Here is a 26267-nt window from a genome sequence, read left to right on the forward strand (position 1 = left end):
ACAAATTCAGAGAAGCTAGAGAAATTCAAAAGAAGACAGAAAAAAAATAATCAAAATAAGAGATTTCAGAAACTGCAATAATTGATAGGAAGGGGAACGGGAAAGGCCAGAAGCATAGGGAAATTTTAATTCTCAGACATAAATTATAAAATCTTAACAAGAAAAAATCCCTAAAATACATGTCAAACAAATATTTGTGAAGGAAGATTTATAGCTGATTTGCCCTAGGGTAAGAGAGGTGGCATAATATCTCTGGCAGATCACAATTTAATGCTCTCTGATTTGAGTAAACACAAGCTCATAGGGCATGCTTTTAAAAAACCATTTTTGGTTCAAGTTGATTTGAAAGCACTATGAAGGACTAAGACCTCACCCTAGTTTTTATCACCTCAGCATCTAGAAAATAACAATTCTTTCATAAGCCAGTCACAGATGCATTATTTAAACACATCATCAGTAAGTCTGATTCCCACCTTACAGTTCAGGAAACATTAAGCAATGGCCTGAGTATCCACAGGAAACTGCAGGAAATCTGTTACTTGACCTTCCCCATTATTTTCTTGGATTGGTTAGCAGAGTGCTGAGTGTTCTGCAGGTGAGGAACACACTGAAGCACAAGACTCATAGTAAGAAACTTTATTTTTCATTCTCTTACTGTTATATCTGGTACTGAGAAGTAAGTACATGAAAAATAGAGTTAAAGACATGGCTTAGGACTACCACCCAACACTTCTCTCAAAATAAGCATTAGCAGGTAGGGAGCGGGGAGAAACTTTTTTTTTTTTCTTAGGAATAAGAACTCGAAACTTGGAAAATCAGAAGAAAAGCCCATTACAACCACAATACTGAAACATGTAGACCATATGCACCTTTCTCATTGCATATGCAGCTTGCTGTGCCTTAGGGGCTGAAAACTGCTGCTCTTTTCATCTCTGTGTTGAACAACTGTGTTTGTAGAAGATGCTCAGCAACCAGATGAGTTTAAACTCATTAAATAACCTTAGCAATTACAACATATGACTGCAGCCATCTTCTCTCACATGACAAAGCTTATGGAATAATACATAAGTGAAATCAAAATTCACATGAAGGGAATTAACAAACAAGGGCGAAACCCGGCAGGACATTTCACACTGCAGAAATACTTTGAAGATATTACACAAATTTCTTTTCAAAAAAATGGAAAGAGTTATGGAAATCACCATTGCATTCCTTCTCTCTCAGCTCTCAGATTATAGATATGAGATTTAGGAAAGATCAACTAAATTTTCCATAATCAAAGCAAGCTCTGTCCATATAATGATTGCTTTACCCTCTCTGCGGAGAAATAGGGTTTTATGATCAAGCTAAAATCGCTGCTGTTATGTTGCGGGTTTTTTTAGGTTTTTTTTTTTTTTTTTTTTTTTTAAACTTCTGTTTTTGTAACTGGTTGCTCCTACGGCATTTTAATTTCTATAAAATGTAGAATCAAGAAACTGCATACACGCTGCAGTTTCTTGTATTTAGTCTATGGAACACTTAAGGAGTTTTGCAGTAATGGCAATCAGAGTGCTGCTCTCCCACTGTGCTTTACATCTTCTCTTCTGTAAGCACTCCAGGTATACATTTCCCTTTGCCTTTAAGCTGTTCTGTTTCTTTGCATTAACAGGCATTTAATAATGTAGGCATTTTTGGTCTTTGCAAACCAGAAATTACAGGAATGGTTTGGAGCAAATTTGTATAGTTTTATAATAAGCCATCAGGATCGAATAAGGAGACTTGTTACAGTGGGTGTTCATTATGTATCCATCGGAAACCCAAAGAAACGCCAATTCTCGTCTCTTTTGGAGCATTCCTCCAGTTTCTTCTCCACAATGTTTCTCTTGTTCATGTTTATCAGGGAGGAACTAGTTTCTGTCTTTCTTCCTTAAGGATCGCAGACCTAGAAAGTGCCAAATTTAATCACAAAAGCAGTAGCTGGTTCAACATCCCTCCTGATAGGTTCTTGTAAATTAAGGAAGGCTGGAGGGAAAGGAAATCTGAAGAATCACAAAAACCTCACATCAAGGGAAGAAGTATGGCCTTTCCTCAGACAGCCACAGTTCAGTCTTGAGGGAAAAAAAACGAAGACTTTGGCTTGTAGCAACTCAAGCCTTGCCCCTTACATCAGCCCATACTTGTTCTGAGTTCCATGGGTTGCACAGATGGCATTTAGTTTCAGAGGAGAGAGCACAGAGCAGGATGAAGCACCCTGGCTACCACTGCATAAATGATGAGAAAAGCAGCTCCTCAGCACCTCCCTGAGACACTGCACAAGCCCTCACAGCTTTACTGACCAGCACACTGTCCCCTCACCCCGTATCCCCTTGCAGAACCAAGCCAAAAACTCCTATTTTGCCTCTCCTCACACTTAGACCCAAACTGCTTTGTGAAGCATCCTGCAAAGGCAGGGCAACAAGGCAAATGATCGTTGATTAATGCCAACTGAACAGCTTTGAAAAGCTGAGGCTTAGCAGGTGGAAGGGGGGATAATGTGTCATTAAGGTTTCTGTCTTACCGCATGACAAAATCTGCTTGATCTATTTGTTTGCCGCAGCCACTCTTTTTCAGGATCCCACCGTTTCCCACCACGGAACATTTCTTCAGTGGCAGCTGGAAGGGAGTAGCCTAGCAACACAAAACAAGACCAGTTTTACAGAGAACACAAACATCTTTGTAGCAGCCACTCTTGGAGAACCCAGGGAGGTGTTAGGGCTCAAAGTGACAGAAAGAAAAAAGGAGAATTTGGAGTGAAGGAAAAAAAAAATACAGAAATTAGCTGGTAAGTGCATGTAGAACCAGTCTGACCCCCACTCCCCAAACCAGGATGCAACAAACGTGATACAGAAGATGATTTTCTGCAAAACCAAAACTGCCTGGTCCTGATGCAGAACTGGCCCAAGTCAGGCAGTTCACAAGCCTTCCAGACAAGCTGCAAGGACACAGGGAAAACAAGACAACCAGGAAAACAGGAAAAACATAATCCTTGAGAGTGATCTTCCTGAGTTGATATACAAAAGACACCTCTGAGGAAGGAAGAAAGGAAGGAACAGGGAATGCTGTGATGACAGAAGTGTACTGACAATCTGGAGTCACCTGGCTCTCTTCATGGCTGTGTTGCTGAAACAGGTCAATCCAGAGCCTTAGGCCAAGATATTTGGAGCTTGACAGCAGCTCCTTAAACAGGCAGTGGCCCAGACACATTAAAAATTAGTATTAGCATAAATTAAAATTAGAATGGGGCCATTTTAGCTGAGGAGCTCTTGTAGCTGCTCAACAGGGCATGAAAGTGCAAGTCAAATGGTCATGGGATCCCGTGCACCAAACACAGTAATAGATTTGATCTGCATAGTCCTCATTCCAGAGGATCTCAAAATATGGATGGGACATGTTCCTGTTAGCCCCAAGCCTCTTGTGAGCTTGGGGCAGTCATGTAAGCAGCACTTCAGATTAGCCCAGGATATGGAAAAAAAAGGTGGTGAAGAGACATGTGAATTTAGAGCAGTGTGATTTAGTTACAGAATGTGATTTGTCTACAATACAAGAGTTAATATTCTCCTCACAAAAAAAAAAATGTGCAGGGATTTTTATTTATCAAACCTGTCAAAGCCTGACTTTACAGCAGAGACAGGAGTTACTGCACAGGCCTCAGAGCACACGGATGCCAGGGAGAGAGGATGCAGCAGCACAGAACAATTCTCTCTGGGTGGCCTCACTTGCATGTACAGAGCAACATCTGCCATTGCATCATATATTCACCAGGCACTGCAATACAGGACATGGTCCAGAAAGCAGAGCCGGGATTCCAGCACAGACTCTGCATTTTTTAGAATTTATTCCTGCTGTCTTATTTCTCTTCTTCCTAGGTTTACTTGCTTTGTCTACCTTTCTCTGCAAACTAGACTCCATTCAGCTTGCATAAAGTCACAACCTGATTTTTAATGAAAAAAACTAACCCTGGATTAAGACAGGTTTAAGCAGAAAAGTAAATTTTAGTGTCCTGAGAGCCAGCCATGGTTAGGAATGTAGTGACAGCACAGCAGAGCAATACTGAATATGCAGCTGCATTCTTGTCCTGCACCTGCCTTCTCAAGAAGATTTTTTTAACTTACACGTACTGAACCAGGAACATATCTTGAGATTCAAAGGACATGTCATCTCTGAGATGACCCTGATCAAGTGAGAACTCACATTCTCTGTAAAGGCATGGGGGTGGGAAGCAGAGGAAATGCAGACTAGATGTGCTCTATAAATAACAGTACCTTTCCTAAAGACACATCAAAGCTCCCTCCAAGACAGCTGGTTATACAAGGCTGTGCCAAACTGCAAAGGCAGCAGACATTAACTTTTGCTTTTAAGAGTAGTGGGCACTGTCACATAAATTCTGTGCCTTTAGACCACCCAAACAGACATTTAGTACTTGTTAAATGCTTCCAAATTCTGTGAATTGCAAACAGCCTTTAATATTGCTTGAGATGACTTGCTGTGCTTCAAGGGAGGATTATTTCCTGTTCTGCTCAGAGATGATAATACCAGTTCTCGTTTGCATGTGTACTTTGGTTTTCAAAAGCTGATGAAGTTTTGTAACTCTTGTCCTCCTGTTATCCTGAACAGAGGCTTGCTACCTAGTGTGTACAGAAAATTCTCACACCAACATGAGGTAGTTCTATTTTTTATTTTACTTTGTACAAAGTAGGAAGCATGGTGGGAACCCACACTTTGTGTAAATAGACACAGTTTCTGCATTTTAACAAACAATGGCATCAACATACATAGATTCCAAATTACACTATTTTTTTCATTAATCAAACCCTTATTTACTACCTATATCTCTTGCTTATCATTCTAATTCTTCTTCCCCCCATTTACTGCTTAGTCCTGTTAACTTCACTCCTGGTGGCTCTTGTCCAAACAGGCTATTCATTTCAGAATAGCACTCCCTTTCCCTTAAAACAAAGGATTAGCCAAGCCTATACATTTCCACAATTTTCACAATGCAACTACTCAATCACACCTGCCAAGGTATAGTTACTGATTAACAACAAAATAATTCCCAAGTTTGGATCACATCTTGGACTAGGTATCACTTCATAAAGTCTAAGAAGCAAAAGAACAAGATCAGGGCTGACAGGGTGACGTGAAGAAGCCAAAGGAAAGCAGAAGGGGCAGATTGTAGCATCATGGTGGTTGTCCCTCTGCCTAACCTGTGAAGATCCACTTGCTCTATGCACACAGGAGGAAAACCAGTCTGAACACAGCTCTTGGTGGAAAGCCACCATGCCCACACTTTTACCTCCCTCAGCAAAGTCCTGAAGAGTCAGGACATGGCACGGACATCAGAGTCCACACACCACCCTTTAGCTTAAAATGTTCAATGGCCTGTTTTCCAGAAGACCACGCTTTTAAACTTTCTACAGGCATTAAGCAAAAGGCAAAGTTCCAGTGCCATTACCAGCATGTAGAGGGGTGCAAAGTACAAAGGATTAACTGTCTCTGTTGCTTGGTGGCATTTCAGGTGCTTTGAGCTTAAAGCACTTGGGATGACCTGATAGAACCCTGCATTTGTTATCTTGCACATGACTTTGTTTCAGACATTCAGCTCACAGATCTGTGTTCTTGCTGAGACTGCAGGGACATTCCAAGAGCTCTTTGTCCAAATAAACACAAAACTGTCTGCTCACACAAAACTGATACAAGTCCTAGACTCAAGTGTTGCCCATAAGCAACTATGAAATATATGGCTTTTTTTTTCTCTCTCCACAAAACCTGCTACTGCCTTCCTTCTTTACCTTCCACATCACACCACTTGGCTAGGCAAATTATCAGTTCATAGTTGACAGTGTGTAAATTCTCACATTAAAGGGACCCAGCTGTCATTTATGCTAAATGGTCACAAAAAGCTCAGCTGTTTTTCTCCTTAGAATTCAAAGCTAGCCTAATAAATGCTGGCTTTAGGCAGGATAGTTGTAACAAAAGCATTTCCACTAATATTAGCTTCCTGAAACTCAGTTGTCAACACATATGTTATTCCCTTCATTCATAAAATTTTTATGAATGGCCAGAGTCTTGTGGGTGGACTGGAAAAAAAACAGCCTCAGTTTATTTAGTCTAATAGAAAAAATGTACCAGAAAACCACCAACTTATCCCAATTATTGAGCAATATATTACCATAGAACTTACAAATACTTTTAAATAGTATATCTTACATATTGGAAATAAGCAGGAATTGCATAAGGCATTTTTAAAAAGATATCTCCCAACAAAACCAGAGACAGGAAGACCCTATTGTCTCATTTTCCCCTTTATTAAACAATGAAACTCTACTGACAATCAGTGAAGTGTTCCAGTTCATATTCATGTAAACAAAAGAAGAACCTGCACATCCCCCTGCAAATTCAATGACAAATAAGCACACACAGCAATAGATTAAAACTCCCAATTGAATATGGGACTAATTTAACACAGCATCTCTCAAGCAATGCACTGATTAAGTTTCATCATTCATCTAAGTAGAAATATATCATTGTCATCAGTTAAAAGAACATTACACATACTAACAAAAATAATTTTCGCTAATGCTACTCTAAATCACTTTGATTCAATTGTTAGGTTGTTAATGCACTAATTTTTTGCCCACTCACTGCCAAAGACTTTAATCAGAAACCAGGGTCTTAACTGGGAAAACTCCAGTATTCAGCCTCTGCTTTAATGCTGAAGATCCAAAAATCATTGAAAACGCTGAGAACATAAATTAGAATAATTTATCTTTTAACAAGCCTTTTGAATTTGAAAGAGATGCTGTAATTTTGCTGTCTCTTTTGAGAAGGCAGCATCCTGATGAGAAGGGTGAGGTTGTGGTGAATTTCCTAAGGAGCCAGCTAGACCATGAGAGTGCCAGTGCCTTTTCACGCTGCCAGATGCTGCAGGGTGGCAGCAGCTCCTTCTCCATTGTTTGCAGGTCATGTTTGGTCTGACAGCCCTTTGTGCTGCCTGCAGAGCTGCGAGACACGACAGCTTGGCCACAAAAACCCAGCAGGGCCAGGGAAGGCACGTCCCAACAGGGAAAGGGGGGGCCCTGGTTCTTCCCATTTCCTTCACTCCTTTCCAGCCAGCTGCCAATTCCATCCTATCCAGGTGCAGGAGCCCAGAGCAAGGAGTGACCCAGGGACAGCAAGGTAACAGGCACAGGATCACAGAATGGTTTGGCTTGGGAGGGACCTTAGAGATCATCCTGTTCCAACACCTCTGGGCAGGGACACCTGCCACTAGACCAGGGTGTTCAGAGCCCCATCCAAACCTACCTGGCCTTGAATGCTTCCAGGGATGGGGAACCCACAACTTCTCTGGGCAGCCTGTTCCACTGCCTCACTACCCTCACAGAAATACATCTCAAATTCCACATGTCTAGTCTAAACCTACGCTCTCTCACTGGAACAGGTGGGACTCCAAATGTGATTATTACAAGAAGAAATGGTGGCAGTGACTATGAAAGAAGATAAAGAAGAGATCCCACACTGGACCTCTACCTTCTTCAGTTGATTTTGGCACTGCTGGCTGGAACATGTTAAAACCTGAAGCTGAGTGTTTGTACCAAAGAGAAGCTGTCCAGGTGGGACAAGCTCCTCTGTAGGTCCCCATATCTCAGCCATGACAGCGGTGTCTTTATTCAGCCCTGAGGTGGAATTCACATTCAAGCTTATGCAAACTTTGTGCTCTCCACAAATATGTGCTTTAAGCAGTATTGTTTTTCACAAGATTAGAACCTCAGGAACTATTTACACAGGAACACAGGCTACAAAAGAACACTTGGAAGACCAAATGCATTGCTGTGCTGCTGCAGGAAAAGCTCTGCTAGCCAAAAGGATCCATGAACTGCAGAGAAGCCACACGCTAAAGAGAGAACACTTTGCAACATTATTCACATAAACCACGGAGCAGCAGTGACTAAGCTGGCAGTCACTTTTAGTTCCAGCTGTACTTTAAGTAGGAACTTCAAAATAGTGCGATCTTTAACAGCTTTCTACCCAGCATGATGTCACTGCAAGGGAGCACTTGCCTGGAATTAAAAGAACGTTTCAAATTGCTGATGTGACATTTAATTCAATAGAGTCAGCCTCCATACAGCCAGGACAGCACAGTGTGGGGATTATGGAAAAAATAAACCAAAAAAAGCACATTTGTAGATTGGAACAGACTATTGACTGTATATCATAGACTCTATTTTAAACAATGAGTGCTCTGGCAATGTCAAGGGTGTTCTCCCTGACAAGACAAAAAGAATAAATAGGTGAGAAATTCCAAAGGTCTGCAAGATTTCAGGATCCAAACTTTAGGACCTGCAATGCATTAGGACCCCAAATTTTGGATTAAAAATCATAAAAAGAAAATATCATTCGGTGATATTGTGGGGGTGGGGAGGGTTTCTCTTATTCCAAGAGATGTTACAGCTTCCAAGTTTCCACAATTTGGAAGCCTCAAGCAGAACTTATGTTGCCTCCTAAATGGCTGCATTTAAGTCTTATGTGTAGTCATCCAGTCCCATGTAAATGGTAGAAAATGGAAAAATAGTGTACAAATTTCCTGAGGAACAGCCTGACCAGAATCCATAAACAACTGCCTCTGTTGGCTCCCCTTACCCCCTTCTCATACTCTTGAGTGACTCCTTTGATTTCCTCTGTTTAAATCCTGTGTGATAAGGCTAAACCTCGAGTCACAGGGAAAGCACTGAACTCTTCCAACATCCACAGGAAAACTCAGCAAATCCTTCCTTTTTCCTGAGCTCCTGACAGCACCAGATGCCACGAGGAGGACACCAGCATCCTCTGGGTGCGATTGCCAGCCCTGCCCACACCTTTGGAGGCAGGGGCACAGGAGCCTCCCTCTCACTGCAGCTGGCTCAGGTTAAAGGCAGGCACTGTCCAGCCTTTACACAGCCTCCCAGATCATTGGCACCAGGTGGCAGAAAGACACGTAGGAACAGCAGGTATTCCAGCACTTACTTCCCTGTTTCTCAATCTGCTCCAAGTCTGAACAGAAAAGAAAAAGCTGTGTATCAACCTCTGAACACCAAGGTTGCTTTAATAAAATGCTCCAAAGCTTAAGCCAAAAAAAGTGCACCAAAACCTTTTCTAGTTGTGACTGTGTGTTGCATGGAAACAAGGATGAACACAAATCATCACTTCTGGGCAGAAAACTACATTTTTAATGTCCTGCAAATCTATTAAACAACACAAGCAGTTATCTTATGACAGTTTAACAACTTTTCTTGCAGGTCTGGGAAAAGGCAGTATAAACTTCAAAGCAGTTAATCTCCTGCCTTGCAGTGCACAATATCCTGGCTGAGCAAGTTACTCTCTGCAGGCACACAGTAACTCTCATGCACAAAAGCCTTTGTTGAAGTAAATAACTGTTACATTCCAGGTAGAGAAACGAAGACAAAACCAAATAATATGACTGCCAAATGATGAAATCCTCCAAACCTTGCCTGTACTTTCTCCCCCAGTGATTTCCAGATGCACAGGCAGAAACCAAAAGAGAATAGGGAAAATTGCAGGGTATCTGCTTACTTATGTCTGGTGTAGGAATAAGCAAAGAATGTTGAACTGTTCTCTTGTGGCAGTGTGGGACAACACACAGTCAGCAAGGAAGATATCTGGAGATTTTGCAAGACCAACAGTTACTCAGGAACAGCGAGAAACTGTTGCTCAGTTTACTTTTCCCAGTTTAACAAAAGGTTTATCAATAATTTCATGTTCCTCAAAATCTTATAAGCAAGACACAGAATATGCAATAAATAAGGCTAGTTTCAGCTTATAAAAAATAAAAAGGGCTTCCAATCCTACTTGCAGAAAGGACAATAACACTTATAGAAAGGAATGGATCTCTGAATTCCTGATCCCATTGATATGAATAAGCAGGTACAGCAGAGGTAATCGATCAACTTATTTAGGCATCAAAATATGGATTTAGTTATCATGGGAGGTATCAAAGTAGCAACACACTTCCATTTTGACAGTACCTCAGACAGTGAACCTCCGCAAGGAAAAGATCCTCTCATCAACAAGTGATCCTTGCCTTTCTGTTACCTCTGAATAGTTCAGATGAATCACTGACATCTTTTGAGATTCACTGGTTAAAAGGACATCAAAGACAAGTAGCAAGGACTGAGCTGTCCAGGAAATTTTCAATTAGAGTTTGAGTAGAGTTTAAACACTGATGTTGGTTTCTCAGCAGCATGGAAAGACTGCTTATGTTAATACTTGCACACTTCCATTTTTTTCTCCTCTATTAATGAGAAAAATTAAGCCTTTAAGAAAGTTTCATTTACCTTATAGACAAGGAAGGAAAACATAACTTTTAAAACAAATTCCAGACTTTGAAAACTCCAAGTTTTACCACAGATATGGAGGTTATTTAACAATGTATCAACCTGCATCATACATCTCTAGTCTGTCCTTGACGCAGAAAACTGTATGGCACATGATCTGCCTGATGTAACTAACAAGACATGAAAAGCTGACACACAAGACTTGAAAAGCAAATTACAGCACACCAAGATAACACCACAAAGACTTTCAAGGACTGCACATCAGGCAATGGTACAGGTCGGCATTTAGAACACTTTCTTCAGGGCAGTCTTTCTGCAGAGAAGTAGAGCCAAGGTTAGAAGCCCTTGCTGGAAAGTCAGAAAGGAGGTCAGCAGCATCAAAGGATTTACACATAATGAGTGACTACCAACGTGTTTAAAAAGCCATGCTTACCAAATAAGGAAGCAATTAGAGAGAAGTGTAGTGCAATGCAATGTCATGTCTAAAGGTTATGAAAACAGAAGTTTAGAAGGCTAAGGAGGTATGGGGGAATAACTACTGCAATTACAGAACCAATGAAGTTTCCATTAGCTATTTATTTTTCTGGTAATGAAAACAAAATGCTTTAAAATGTATTTTCACATAGGGGCATGAGAATAATTAATGAATAACTTATCATAACTGATTTGAATGAACAGCAGTTACTTCCACATCAATAATAAAACACTTAGCAACATAAGATTAAATGGGGGAAAGTGCCATTTCATTATATAAGGATATAGCTTCCCTAAAAAGTAATCAGAAAATGTCATTTTTTTTGCAAGCTTACACGAAGCCTTGTCCAGAGAAGAGCAATACAGCTGGAGAAGGGTCTGGAGCACAAGTCCTGTGAGGAGCAGCTGAGGGAGCTGGGGGTGTTTAGCCTGGAGAAAGGAGGCTCAGGGGGAGCCTTCTGACTCTTCACAAGTACCTGAAAGCAGGATGTAGCCAGGTGGGGGTTGGGCTCTGCTCCAGGTAATAAGCAACTTGAGGAAGTGGCCTCAAGCTGTGCCAGGGAAGGTTCAGGCTGGGCATCAGGATGAATTTCTTCACTGAAGGGTTTGCCAGGCACTAGAATGGGCTGCCCAGGCAGGTGGGGGAATCACCATCCTTAGGAGTGTCCAAGAGACACCTGGATGTGGCACTCAGTACTCTGGTCTAGCTGACAAGATGGAAATCATTCAAAGATTGGAATCTATGCTCCTGGAGGTATTTTCCAACCTAAACGATCCTGTGATTCTGTGACAGTACTTTTGGGGCTCACTCCCTTGCTGAGAGTGCAGCCAAACAGTGCAGGCCTGAGGGACCCAACCCAAGACCAAGACTGCATAGTTGCGCATTAGGATCTGAAATCTGACTTCACACAAAGGCCTTTCCTCACTGACTCGGCGCTTCCCTTGCTTTCAGAACCAGAGAATTCACATGATCCAGCGCACCTCCTGCTCCAGCCAGGGCCACCTGGTCACTCCCTGAGTGCTGTTTCTTATGTGTCAGGACCCTGGACAGCTCTGGGATCCTCTGGGGCCCGGCTCTCCCTGCCAGGTGTAGCTGCATCCCCCGAGGAAAGAGCCTAACGCAAATGCTGTGCCACCCTCTGCTCGAGGCTGCAATTTAGAGAAGACAACGAAACGTTTCAATAAACTGCAACTCTCTTCTGCCAGCTGAACAAACAACCATGAAAATAAAGTTCCAGATTGAATTTCTCCACGGAAAGGTGGTTAAGCATTGGAATGGACTGCCCAGGGAGGTAGGTGGTGGAGTCACCATTCCTGCAGGTGTTCAAGAAATGACTCGGTGCTATGTTTGAATTGACAAGGTGCTGATTGGTCAAAGGTTGGACTTGATGACCTTGGAAGTCTTTTCCAACCTTAATGATCCCATGGTTCAGTGAAATCACAGCTGCTAGGACATCATATTATTTTGTTATTTTTAAGGTATTGTCAGACCCAGCAAGCAGGTTTTGAGCTTCCTATCAAGCTAAAACCAATTTTATTTTTCACTTAAAGCAATTCCCAAAACTGCTGCAAATCCAGGGCAAACTAGTGAACATCCAGAGCAGCAGGAAGCTGTTAACACAATGGGAATGGATTGAATATTGCCTGAGTAATAAGCACTACATAACAGCAAGCTCCTTGAGCCTAGAGCCTTTCCCTCCACTTTGTTTTTGGGGCCTACTTCAGCCCCAGTTTAATGGCCAGGCTGAGGAGGGATTTTCCTATCAGCAAACATTTGAGCCTTGTGACCCAGAAGAGGATGGGGTAAAAGAGCAAACAGCTTGGAGTGTACCAGCAGGGAATAGCTGAGTCCGCAGCAGGGATGAGAAGTCATTAATTAGACTCATGTTGAACCCACTCTCAGTACTTGCTAACATATAACACTAACACTCAAACATGATGGCTGCAGTTTCCATGCAGCATTTCCAAAGACATCCTTAGGCCAGACTTGTTTCTCTGGCTGAGAAAATTGCTCCATTCTGCCTCTTATACTCACTCTGCTGCTTTACTTTTCATCCTTTTACCAAGATATGCAATACAAGAACGGTCATAACCTTTCACCTTTTGAAAGCTGAGTTGTCTGTTTTTGATACTCCCCAAAATTAAGCTTCTAAATTTTCCTTTAGCTTTCTTTATTCACATGTTGGAATCTCATGGAAGACAGCACAGGTTGGTTGTCGGCTTTTGATAAGAGATATATAAAATCATAGAATGGCCTGGGCTGAAAAAGACCTTAAAGGTCATCTTGTTTCAACACTTTTCACTAGCCCAGGTTACTCGGAGCCCCATCCAACCTGGCTTTGAACTCTTCCAGGGATGGGGCATCCACCCCTTCTCTGGGCACCCTCTGCCAGGGCCTCACCCCCTCAGAGTGAAGACTTTCTTCCTAATATCCAATGTAAACCTACTCTCTGTTAGCTGGAAGCCATTCCCTCCTGTCCTGTCACTACATGTAACTGTGTCCCTGGGTTACATCTTCCCACAGGATCGTTAGGGTTTTTTTTAGCGCTCTCTAAGTCAATTACAGAGAGATATTCAAGAGTTGTTGCTCTCCACACATCTAGATAGCCTTTAAAGGGCAGGCAAAAATGATTGCAGAATGACTTTTTGACTGTTGTACAGTATCTTCTTTCTCAATATTCTTTCTCCAGCCAAAAAAATTCACACTTAGAGAAAGTGTTTTTTTCCCCTAGGCATAGAATCTCTTATAATACGACCTGTAATTAGAAAGTCAGATTGGGTTATTTTCTCTTTTTTGTATCACTAGTAAAGATACTACACAAGTGGACCACCTAGTCCTTCCATTTTTGTCTTGCTCCTCTGACAATGCCATTCATGATGCCTAGAAACAGCAGATAATAGACCATCCCACTGCTAACAACCAAGTCAGCAACAATATGGTGCTCCTTTTTTCCCAGTAAATAAGATCTTAGTGACTCTAGAATATGCAGAGAACAAGCAGATTAAACAGATTCCTTTTAACAGCACCCTCCTTGTAGTCTTACATTTTTGTACCTTTCAACATAGCCCTGTACTCTTTTCACCACAAACAAATGGGACTCTCTCTTGGACTGCCAGAGCCTACCTATCCTCTTCTTTATCATTCAGCTTCTCCTTTTTGTCAGCAAAGCAATGGCACATTTGGGTGTTTCATGTTAGAGTTAAATCCCAAAGAGAAACCTTACTAAAGCTACTGAGTTTCATTGAGCTTTTGTGTGAAAATCTTAGAGGCCGGTGAAGTTTGTAATCTTTCACAAATCAAATCAAGATTCAACTGAAAAGTTTAGGGATATTAATAAGTTAATGGCCTACATTTTTCATTCATGAAATAGTTTAGTGGCAAAGCTTCCACTCAAGCAGTGAGAATTTTCAAGGTTTCATTAAGCCTGAAGAGGACACTTGTAGATACAACTGACTGGCAGACTCTGCACTCCAAATATTCCAGTGAAGAGGAGGTTGTTTTACAGCACTTTGCTAAAGATAAATTAGCAATGATTCTACATCAGAATTCAAAATGGGCAAGTCTTTCACAGCGAGTTTGGCAAAGTGGTGGGTCACAGGCTACACGGTTTTGTTTAAATCACTTCTCCCACTCCTGCTTAAAATTCAGAGATCCAAACTCAATACATCAAAAAAATGCAAGAGCTCCACTGAACTTGCAGTAATTCACATGTACCAGGACTCCACACAGAATGAGCACAAACCAACAAGCACAAACCCCACGTGTGTCAGAGCAGGAGCTCCACTGTGTCAGTCTGCCAGGGGTGGAAATTAAACATTCCCTCAGGAATTTCCCTCTCCAGCCCCACATACTGTGAATGCCTTGTGTGGTCCAGGGAACAGCTCCTCAGTTTCGTATATTGGGTGAGTAAAAGGTGAAAAAATCCCCCTTCCAAGAGCATTGCATAGGAGGATCCAAGCTTCCAGGCAGCCAGCACTCAGCACTTCTCCCTTTCTCCCAGCTGTCACACACAGCCTATTCCAAAAATGAAGGCACACAGGCAGACAGACAAAAGAAAGGTGTTTTGTTTTTTTTTTTGTCTGCCTGTGACAGAACAGGTTGCTATGAAGGACAGACATCTAAGGCAAAAGCTCACACCGTAGTCAGATAGAACCCCCCTAACATGTTAGTTCCTAACATGAAGCATGTGTTCATATGAAGAAATATCAAGCCCTAACATGGAGAGTTTTAAACAGAGATTTCCTTGGTAGATAGAATATTTTCAGTTACTTCCAAAGTGCTGAATGATGTAACGGTATATTCCCATGTATCACACACATACATCTACAAAGAGAGGTTACAGCAACAAAAATGCAATTAGAGACCATAACAGCAATAAACAGAGAAAACAACAAACTCCAAACATGAATGAAAAAAATACTGCCATGATTTTGTAATAAATACATGAGAAGAGCAAGTGCTCAGTGCTGACCCAGCAGATGAGGTAATAGCCTACACAGCTGATTGGACAACCCTGAATTCATTTTTTCTAAACACTGTTTTAATTTATATCCATTTTCACAGCCACAGCGGTGCCTTAAAGAACCTAAAGCACAAGAGTAAAGCTCAGTCATTCAATTAACAGCCCAAGCAGCTGTGAGGATAGAAATTAAACTTATTTTCTCCATTAAAATCTGTAATTTCTACAGTGAATTTTAAATTTGAGATAGTCTATGTATGAATTTCAAATGGAGGATAATTTAGGCTAGTATTTCTTCTCAGCATTCTGACTGCAATCCAGATGTGTGGTATGTTTAATTTCTGTTTTGACTGTTCACGGCTTTCCATGATTTGGCCTGGGATATGATCTCTGGGATATGGTCACTCTGAGCACAGAATTCCAAACCCCAGAGAACCTACAGGCTGCAACACAGCCTCAACCGCATCTGCTTTATTTTCTGTTGCTTCCCTCAAATCAAAGTTTCCCTCCTCCATCCAAATGAAACGACTGCAAGTCCCAAAAGAGTGGGAAGAATATCAAAGTACAGCGTAAATTGCTCTTAACACACCAGCAAAGTAAAAAAATTTCACTCAGCTCATCATTTTTGCAGTGACAGCTTTTTTATCCCTCGAATAAGTAGCTAGACATCCACTCAAGGCAAAACAAAGACATAGCAATCAGAAGACGAATTTTAACGTAAAACCTGCGGTTTTTAAATTTACTCTGACAGGACTTCAGAGTGCGCTGCAAATTAAGCGGTAGTTAGGCATATGTTAGTGAAAGGAAGAAGACTCAAAGCATAATTTCAGAGAAAATGCTTTTTGAAAGACCATGAATTCTCGTGGAAAGGCTACTCAAAGCCAAACATGTATCTCGCAGATTTTTGCAAGTTGCACTATACTTAGCTTCTTTGAAAGCACAACAGGGTATTAACATATTTGCCAGAAGATGGAAGAAACTTCCTAAATTTACAGGGAAAAGGGCTATGAAATGACTGACTTGGATTGCTACCAAATCAGGAATCCTGCACAACTTACATTTTCCATATTTATTCAAGTTTTAAGGTGATTTCAAAAATGAACTCCACCTGACCTGCTAAGGGGTTATTTAACAAAATAATTTTCCAGGGTTCCAAAACCGTGCTCTGTAGAGCATTAAAATAATATCAAACTGACTTGAAAATTCCACAGACAAATGTCATCACAATATGCTGACTGAGAACGGAACCAGGGTATTTCTGTCATCTGAAAAGACCAAAACAGTACAAAGAAAATGGAGGGAGCGAAGGAAAACATAATAACACAATAATTTAGGATGGAAGAGACCTCCAAGGTCATCAAGTGCAACCTTTGAGCCATCACCAGAGCTTGTCAACTAACCCAGGGCACTGAGTGTCACATCCAGCTGTTTCTTGAACACCTGCAGGGCTGTGACTCCACCACGCTCTTTACCATCTCAGGTCCTTTCACCACTAAATTCTACTGGATAAGACTAGAAGCAGCTGTGGCTTAGATCAGGCTAATACAGAATGTACCAAATCCTCATACAGGCACTTAAAACCTCAAAGAACTGTACACTTTTTCCTTCAGATACGGCAAATCAAACCTATAATGCCCACCATATAACCTAATTCCACTGGAGTTCTGCTCTAGGTTACAGATTCACAGCCTGGCTGAAGAAGGAATCCCTGCAGTGGTCACCTGGTCCCACCTCCCTGCTCAAGCAGGACCATGCCAGAGCCCACAGCACAAGGTGGTGTCCCAATGGCTCTGGGATATCACCACTGAGGGGGCTCCACAGCCTCCCTGGACAGTCCTGGTCACTGCACAGGGAGGAAGTTCTTACATTCAGGTGGAACTTCCTGGGCATCAGTTCCTGCCCATTCCTCTTCCCATTGCTGGGCCCTGCTCTGAGCCCTCCCAGCAGACAGGGACAGACAGGGTGAGGACCCCTCTCAGATGGGGCTCCTCTCGAGGCTGGACAGCCCCAGCTCCCTCAGCCTCTCCTCATCAGAGAAATGCTCCAGTCCCTAAATCATCTTTGTTGCCCTCCAGGAGCACCATGTCTCTCCTGTCAAGAGGAGCCCAGAGCTGGACACAGCACTGAGGTGACCCTCACCAGGGCTGAGCAGAGGGGCAGCATCACTCCCTGACCTGTTGGCACTGCTCTTCCCAATGCACCCCAAGACACCATTGCCTTTCTTCTCCTCCATTGCCTGTCCTCCTCCTGGACAGCCTTTGGTGCACCAGGACCCCAGGTCCTTCTCTGCTGAGCTGCTTTCCAGCAGGCCATCCCCAGCCTGTGCTGGTGCTGGGGTTGCTCCTCCCCAGGTGCAGGAGTCTGCATTTGCCTTTGTTGGATTTTATACAGCTGTTCCCTGCCCATCCCTCCAGCCTGTTGAGGTCCTTCTGAAGGGCTGGGGATCTCCTCCCAGCTTTGTGTCACCAGTGTACATGCAGAGTAAGCAAACTCGGGTTCTGCTCATCCCTCAGGTAACTGCTTGCTACCCCAACCACAGAAGAGAAGTAAAACCTGTCTGCTAGGATCTGCAGAGGAGTGCCCTGCAAGAGACAAGCATATAGTTTTTATAAAAGCACCTTGTTTTTATTAAAAAATGCTACCTCTTCTGACATTGTTTGTTTTATCTGTGTTCCTATACCTTCAAAGCCACAACAGAGCTTTCAGAATAACATGAGACCAGTATTTCAGTTTTACTACAGGGAGAAAAAAAGCCATCTAGACAACAAAAGAATAGGCAGCAGCAAAGCAACTGCAGCTCCTGCCTGACACCAGTGATGAGCAAATAATTTTACAGTTCAGAAACTGACCATGATAACAGGTTCTTGTCTAGAACCCTTTGAATTTCACTCTAGGTGTGCAGATTACTCTAGTATTGGGCTAATGGAGTAGTACTTCCATGGAAGCAGGCTGTCTGTCTTTGTGCAGGATTCCTATGCCCACAGCAGGATAAAGCAGAGGTGCCAGAAGTGTTACACTTTGGGAAACAGGAGCAAAATGGGCTCTGTGCTCCTCACCTGCATCCCTACAGTGATTCTGTCTCCGAGGTCTGTGCTAAGCTGCAGGGACTGCACACAGCAGCCCAGAAAGCACTGCTGGGGAGTCAAGTGATCCTCTAACTGTGAGTAAAAGGCCAGCTAGAAAGACATATTGATGAAGATTGAAGAACGGCAGCAATATGTGGGGAGACCTGGGGGCTACCCTAGGGGGGAGTGCAGAGACAAAAGTGTGGTGAGAAAAGCAGGATAAAGAACTGAAGCAGCAGACCAGGGAGCTGTCATCATTCTCCACCAGAGAAGGGGACACTGATCCAAAAGAATACTGAGGGTAGCAGATGTCTTTGACAAAAACCAGCACAAAAGTACACTAGAATGAGAGAGTTTTGAAAAAATAATGATTTCCTCTCACCCTCTTACCTATAACAGAATTAACCACAAATATACCTTTAGGAGAATGTATATGCTAGTTCACCTTACTTCTGTATTACCAAAACACCTGTTGCTATCAACAAAAGATGTATTTACTGTTGTTCTACAATTTTACTCCCTCTCAGTCAGACATCAGCTCCAAGTTCAGCTCAGGCATGGAAAGATCCAACTGACAGGCCAGAGTTTTGCTCTTGCAGATTTAAAGACCAAGTGTCTATTAGGACAACTTCTGTAATCATGACCTCAGTGAGGTCTCTTGGCAAATCAGGTTTGATATTGATCTGTCTTTTGCATTGTTATCTCCATGGAGAAGTAAGGGTAGCAGAGTCATGTAGAACATTAGCCCTTGACAAATGTATGACAAAAACCCAATTCAGCTGGTGACACTATTTTGGAGCAGGGCAACTTAGAGTCCAATCTGCTTTTCTGCAGCTGGAGATGCTCTGAAGGCATGAAAACATAGCTCCTCAGTGGGAGGATAAAACTAAATGGGATATGAAAAGAAGCAGCTCTGCTGAATAAAAAGGGTAGCATTTTTGCAAGTTCACATATCTGTAAATATCTCTGCGTTAAATGACTTGACAGAGCTGTTCCACCAGATGCCCTGCACTGCAGCTCCCCTCAGCCCCCATCAGTCCAGAGTGGGTACCAGACATCACAATGAGGTGCCTGCCACGGTGAGCTGGCATCTCAGGTTTCCTTACCCTGGGCCAATATTACCCTCAACAAGAGCTGGCAGAGACAATCAAGTGCAGTGCTCCATAAAGCAGAGAGCCAGCAGTGTTCACAGGAAGGGGAAAGAGAAAATACAGCAGGGACATAGTTATTGACATGCATTTTACAAACCAAATGAGTGTGAAAATCAAGTTTACATGGTTAGCAAGAGTAATATTGCATGGAGGTAACTGGCAAATCAAACTTCAGAGGAAAAGGGGAACAGGAATAATGGGAAAAAGGCCAAAAGCTTATATTTAAAAGAATAAAACCAGGTGTTATATCTTGCACAGCTAAATACTGTGAATGAGGAGTTCCTTGCAGGATCAAGATGCTAATAATGAAGCAAGAAGGATCTAATTTACATTGAAGTAGACCCATGCTGAACACTTTCTAACTTTGCCTCTACATTTTTTACCTCTGATGAACAAAGACCCTTTGAAAGCACAAAAAGCAAGTTTCTGGTCTACTAGGAAATGTTATTTATTTTGTAGGCTTCACATAACAGCAGGCTTCAGAAAAGTACTCAGCCTTACAAGTGCTCAGTGGGAGTACATATCAAACTTTAGAGAGAAACCAACATTGCTAATTATCACTAGATAGGTTTTTTTCTACAGCTTCCTTATCTCTCAGATGGTCTATTCTCAAACAAACAGATAGTCAATATGAAATTCACAAAACATAGGGACTACCTTGGCACCATAACAACAATCTGGTGTAAATGCACACCTGAACGGGGTAGTATCTGATCATATCTCAAGAAAATAACATAGAATCAGAGAATAGTTTGGGTTGGAAAGGACCTTAAAGATTATCAACTTCCAAGCCCCTGCCATGGGCAGGGACACTTTCCAGTAGACCAGGCTGCTCAGAGCCCCATCCTTAAATAGTTCCAGGGATGGGATATGCAGAACTTCTCTGTTTCAGTGCCTCACCTCCCTCATGGTAAAGAATTTTTTCCTAATATCCCATCCAAACCCACTCTCTGTCAGTGTGAAGCCACTCCCCTTGTCCTATCAATCCAGGCCCTCGTAAATAGTCTCCTTCCACCTTTTTTTGTAGGCTCTTTTCAGGCACTGGAAGGCCACCATGAAGTCACCCCAAAGCCTTCCCTTCTCCAGGCTGAACAATCCCAATTCTCCCTGCTTTCCTCACAGCAGAGCTGCTCCATGCCTGTAATCAACTTTGGTGTTTCTCCTCTGCACTCAATCCAACAGGTCCATGTCCTTGCCATGAAGGAATCCTCCTTCAGTCAGACTAGACAAAGAGAACTCATTCACTACCTAAAAACATTGGCTAATAAAGGCTGAGAAACTGGGGAACAGGAAAAGAAGGTATTTATTTGTTATCCAAGAAGCCACAATACCAAAATTATGAGTCCTTAGCAGAACTGCACTCAGCAAAAGGTTACAGGACTAAATCCTGGCTGTGCTGAAGTCAGCTGGGACACTTCTGTTGACTCAGAAGTATCCAGGCTTCACTTCCCCTATTTGACCACATATTTTATTACTCATTTTGCCACCACAGTTCTTTCTGTGGGAAAAAGGGATTTTGCAGTATTTCTTCCCCAAAACTCTACCTGAGGAAACCCTCATTTTAATTTTCTCCAGAGGTCTTCAGGCATAGATTTACCTGTGCAATAACACCATGCATTGAATTTGAACAACCATGAAGTGCCTGAGGGAACTGTTATAAAGAGCATCATATTCATACAAAAATTATTTCTCTGTGGCTTTCTCATTTTGACTGGCAGAATACTGGATCACAGTACAGATCTCTGTAGCCTTTGCTTTTATTGTCTTCTTTCACCTAAACTGTCTCCTATTGAGCCCAGTTTCATCACTTCAATTTGCAGCATTGCTCCACAGTACCAAGCTACACTGTGCATAGAATAATCGGCAACACTAAATACAAGCTTGTTCAAGCAGAAAGGTGACATTAAGCTCTGCTTTGGAGTATTTGGTACTGATGTGTTGTACCATTCCAAAGGATAAATCTGAGAATATATCTCTGAGGGCACCACACAGTTAATTAGCACATATTTTCCTTACAGACCATTAGAAAAAACAAAAATATTCAGAGTTAAAAAAACCTCAACTATTTGAGTAAAAGACTTGTGGTTGTTCAGCCTAGAGAAAAAGACTGTGGGGAGACTTGATAGCAGTCATATGTGGAAAAGAGAAGGAAAAAACATCTCAACTTATAGCCAGGGGGAATTTCAAGTTACATGTCAGGAAATGTATTCTGTGTATAAGGGCAGCAACTTACTAGATTGGACAGCCTAGTGGGTTGTGGAATTTCCATGAGGAAGCTATAAAAATTACTAGGTAAATATTTCTGAAAACCATGAAAGATGGTAGACTTAGATTAGATGTTAAAAAGAAATGGATCCTGGAACAGGATACTCAGAGAAGCTGTGGCTGCCTCACCCTGCCAGTGTTCAAGGCCAGACTGGAGGGGCTCTGAACAACCAGGTCTGGCGGCAGGTGCCCCTGCCCATGAGGCATGAGGCGATTGTTAAGATTCTTTCCAACCCAAACCGTTCCAATGTGCTGGCAGAGCTGCCAGCCATAGGGCAGAGGGCGCTGAGCATCTCCTGCAGACAATGGCTTGGCACAGGTTTCACTGTGATTCCACAGGAACTGGTGCTGCCTTGTGTTTTGGTGCAGTACTGCCTTGTTGTTGGGGTTTGACACTGGCCAAACACCAGGCACCCACAGCAGCCACTCACTTGCCCTCCCCTGCCACAGCTGGGCAGAGGAGAGAAAAAAATTAATGAAGGGTTAATGAGTTGAGCTTAAGCCATGGTCTTGGACTTCAAACCATCTGCAAAGCCAGGTGTGTTTTTATGAAAATTGCTCTTCTCCACAACATACCCAGACTGGCACTGCCAACAGCCCCCAGCCCCAAATGCCCATGGTTGCCAGAAATCTCTAGGACAGTCTTTGAAAAAGAAATTATAGAAGAAAAAAAGACCATTTCTGCACTGAAAAGAACTATTTCTTTCTGCACTTGGGATTCACAGTTATTTTACACAAGTCCAAATTCACTGGGCCATTAAATGTCAAATGTTGGCTCAGTTCATACCAGTACTTTCAGTTTCCTTACCTTTGCCTGCCACTACAGACCATCCCTTTGGATAGCACATTCCAAAGTCACCTCAGGTTGGTAGTGACTGGCCAGTAGACAATCTACAGCACAGATTTAATTGCCAAATTTCTCCTTAAATTACACCGAAAGAGTATTAAGCTTTGTAGATCAAGAAGGAGAAAGCAGCCTGGATTCCTGGTCTGAGCAAGCTGCACATCCAGGATTTATGCAGTGCATCCTGATGGAAGAAAGACACTACTGCATTATTTTCCCTGTGTCCAAAATGCCACTTGGAAACCAGTGCCTCCTGCATGGGAATCATACAGGTGATAAAAGTAGTTCCAGCAGAGAACCACAGCCCTTTCCCTCCATGTCACATCAGATGATAAGGACTCTAAATCAATAATGCCTGGCTACATTTAGTCAATTTCTGAACTGTAATGCAGCAGAGCTCTCATTACAGGTACAGCTGGGCTTACACTCCCCCCTAAACAAGAAGACAAAGGATTTCTTGAAAGTCACTACATAATCTTCCCTGACTTTGTCCAAGCCTGCAGAGTCCACTGAGCCACACTTCCATCTGCGTTTAGGAATAGGTGGGAGAAGGGAGACCTGCACCTCTACTACACAATAAATACCTTCTGAACGTAGCCTGGTATCCTGCTATAGTCCAGTAAAATTTACATGAGCTATATCAAGAAACCAAATGCCAGCACAAAAAAAAAAAAAAAAATCTAGCATTCCATAAATTCATACTCATTATTCTGCCAGGTGGTAAGAGCTGAGTACAAAATGGACCCAAACCTAAGCTTCAAATACACCAGTACGAGTATTAAACCTATTTTAAGGAGTATCTTACCAAAAAAGCCAGCCACTGCAGAGAGAAAAATTTATGTAATGTGTTGATCACTGAATAATTCAAATATATAGTCACATATATAGTAAAACATCTTTAAATTGAAAAAGATGAATTTAAATAACAAAATTCATAAATAAAATAAAGGCCAAGAGGTGGACAGCATATAAAGGATAAAGCTTTCTCAGGAAGCAAAGGTTGCATGGCACCTGTAGGTAGAAGTCTTGGTATAGAAACAAGTTCACTGCCAGAAAAACCTCTGCACAGAAGAACAATCTCCTTTTAGTATCTTATCAGGTATATACAACTACAATAAAACAAATAAAGCAAACCTAACGGTGTTGCCTTTGGGCAGACTAGAATCCACCCTTATTTCTATTTTTACACCCCCAGCCAGGCAGCTCATATGCCCTGAAGTCACTTATAGCCATCACAAGTCTGGTGTCCCTGTATCTTCCCATCTGCGCCCACTTGCTTTAATTATTCTTTTCTTGCAACAGTTCCTGCTTCTAAAGCAGCAAGTTTATGTCCTCATAAAGCAGATGAACATTGACAAAAAAGCCTATAAAATTATCAGGGCCTCTGTGTCCCTCTTTGCTTGCACTTCCCACTTCCTCTTTTGAGTTCAGCCTATTTGCTCTGTACTTTGCAGTCTCACAGCATAACATCTGTAGTTGTGACTATTCAGTAGTGTAAAAATGATCCTTCAGGGTGAACATTTCAGTTGTGCAGCCAATGAGCAGAAACATGAGCTCCTGTATTACCTAGGAAAGAGAGTGATGGATGCTCAGTCACTCTGGATTTGAAGCACAGAGGCTGAGTCAGGGCAGCCCATCCTCTCTCTGCCTGTGGGCCAAACTGACACTTGGCAGCCAGATCCAGTCCTTCCCTTTCTCTGTTACATTTGGAAAGGTCAGCATCTCTTTATGTGTTTGCACCAACAGAGACAAAGCCTGTTTGGCCTTGCATTATTGCAGATAAACCCCACAAACACCAGGCTCACCCCAGGCAGCCTGGCTGGAGACATTCAGTGAGCCAGGCTGACCAAAGCCCACACCAACAGGGGACAGAAAGCAGCTCCTTGGTCCCACTCAGCTCACCTCCACAAGGGCACGTTGCCCTTCCTTCATTTAATTACTTCAAACTAGACTCGTTCCAGCTCAAGTTTCCCAGCACAAATTGGATTTTCACCATCAGGTATGTCTGCACCTTGTCTCCAGGGAGCAGTTTCACAAACTGTGGCCCTTGCTTAGCTGGCCAGCCAGAGCAGAGGATGCTCTGTTACAGCTTTCCTAACACAGCACTCAAACTGGTCCAATTATACAGCTCTTAATTAGTCAGGATGGAATCATAGTGAAAGTAGGGGTTTCTCTTAACTTTAATATTAAGACACATTTTTGTTTGGATCACCCTGATGCCAATGGCTAAAGATTATCCAGGACTGAAGGTGTTGCCTTAAGTTTTAGCTTTCATATTATCCAGATAGTGTTCTGCATTCTGAACTTCATATGAAGTGTTAGCAGCTCTCCGCACAGCTCAGTCATACAAAACAATCCTTTTCCAGCCCAGACCAAGGACACCGCTGCAGCTTCAGGCCCAAAAGTGCAAACAGCAGGGAACTGAGGAGAGCAAACTGGGAGGATGGGGCTGCGTAACCTGGAGCTGCAATTGGACGATGAACCCCAAAATAGAAATGGACCAAAACCTATAAAAGTGTGAAAACTCATGACTCAGAGTTCATCTTGGGTGTACCCTCAGCCAGGCTCCTGTACTGCCCAAGGTGAGGCCTTTTGATAAATCCCTACTTTATTCCTTTAACTCTGTCCAGCCTCTGTTGTAGGCAGCCTCTCAAGGCACCAAAGGGAGGAATCATGCTCCAAAAGAGCACAATTTATCAGGTCTCTACAGACACTATTGCATGTCCCAGTTTACGAAAAGCACTGTATAATAAAATTGCTTGAATAATAAAAAAAATCAGTTGCTTTCCCAAAACACAATTTATATTTTGCAGTATTTAAATACCTCTTCGTCTTTTAGTATACAATGTTTTCCACACTTCCAATAACTAATGTTTATCACATTTTCATTTTGAGTCAATATATGTAGTCCAAATCAAGAACAGAGTTTGCATATTAATGTAGGCATAGGGAGCAGGAAAAAAAATGAAGAAAAAAAAGGGACCAAAAGGGAAAGCATCAAGAAATTTCCCCAAATCCTACCTAATACAACTCAAAGGCACACAGGGAGGTACTATTTAGGCAGCAGAATTAATGGAAATAGAAATTAAAGCTGCTTGTAAGAATGTCTGTAGACCTAAAGTTTACATCCATATCCAAGGCATCTAGAAAAACTATCACAAATGACAGCCAGTATTTCACTGTATTTCTCCAAGCAGTTCTTAATTACAGAGCATTACTGAGAATAGAGTACACTGCTAGCAAAAAATTAACAAAGAACATCCAAAATCAACAGCAGGGGCAGTAATTCCTGCCTGCAGCCATCAGATCCTGGCCCACATTGCCTCAGGTGGTTTCCCATTTTACACACAGCTTTTGGATCACCTGGGTCTACAATCAGTCCAACAAAACAGAGTGTTTGCCCTGAGGAAGGTAACACTGTCCTCCTAGAGGGGTTGACTTTCCTTACACAGCTCCAGCTCTCCATTCCAGCCTGGATCTGCACAGCAGCTCCAGCCAACCTGTCCCAGAGCCCACACCTCACCTTCTGCTGGAACCAAAGGGCCCTTGCCTTCCCCAGGATGGTTTTCCTGTTATTCTCAGCATGCAAAAAGGGAAAAAGCCTGCAGATTCTACACCAGACTCCCTTTCCACACCTGCTTTTTTTCCCCCTGAAATAATTA

The 26267-nt window shown here is 42.4% G+C and overlaps 1 protein-coding gene across 2 annotated transcripts in view; it reads right to left on the reverse strand.

Moving 5' to 3' along the window:
* Positions 1–26267, reverse strand: part of ST8SIA1 (ST8 alpha-N-acetyl-neuraminide alpha-2,8-sialyltransferase 1) — a 104351-nt gene that overhangs the window by 46769 nt on the left and 31315 nt on the right. For both annotated transcript variants that reach the window (XM_068190563.1, XM_068190562.1), the window contains exon 3: positions 2537–2646. In XM_068190563.1, coding sequence (XP_068046664.1) covers positions 2537–2646 — 110 coding nt within the window. The remainder of the gene's footprint in view (positions 1–2536; positions 2647–26267) is intronic.

This window comes from Anomalospiza imberbis, chromosome 5 (genome assembly GCF_031753505.1).
Source record: "Anomalospiza imberbis isolate Cuckoo-Finch-1a 21T00152 chromosome 5, ASM3175350v1, whole genome shotgun sequence".
In the NCBI taxonomy this organism is placed as follows: domain Eukaryota; kingdom Metazoa; phylum Chordata; class Aves; order Passeriformes; family Viduidae; genus Anomalospiza; species Anomalospiza imberbis.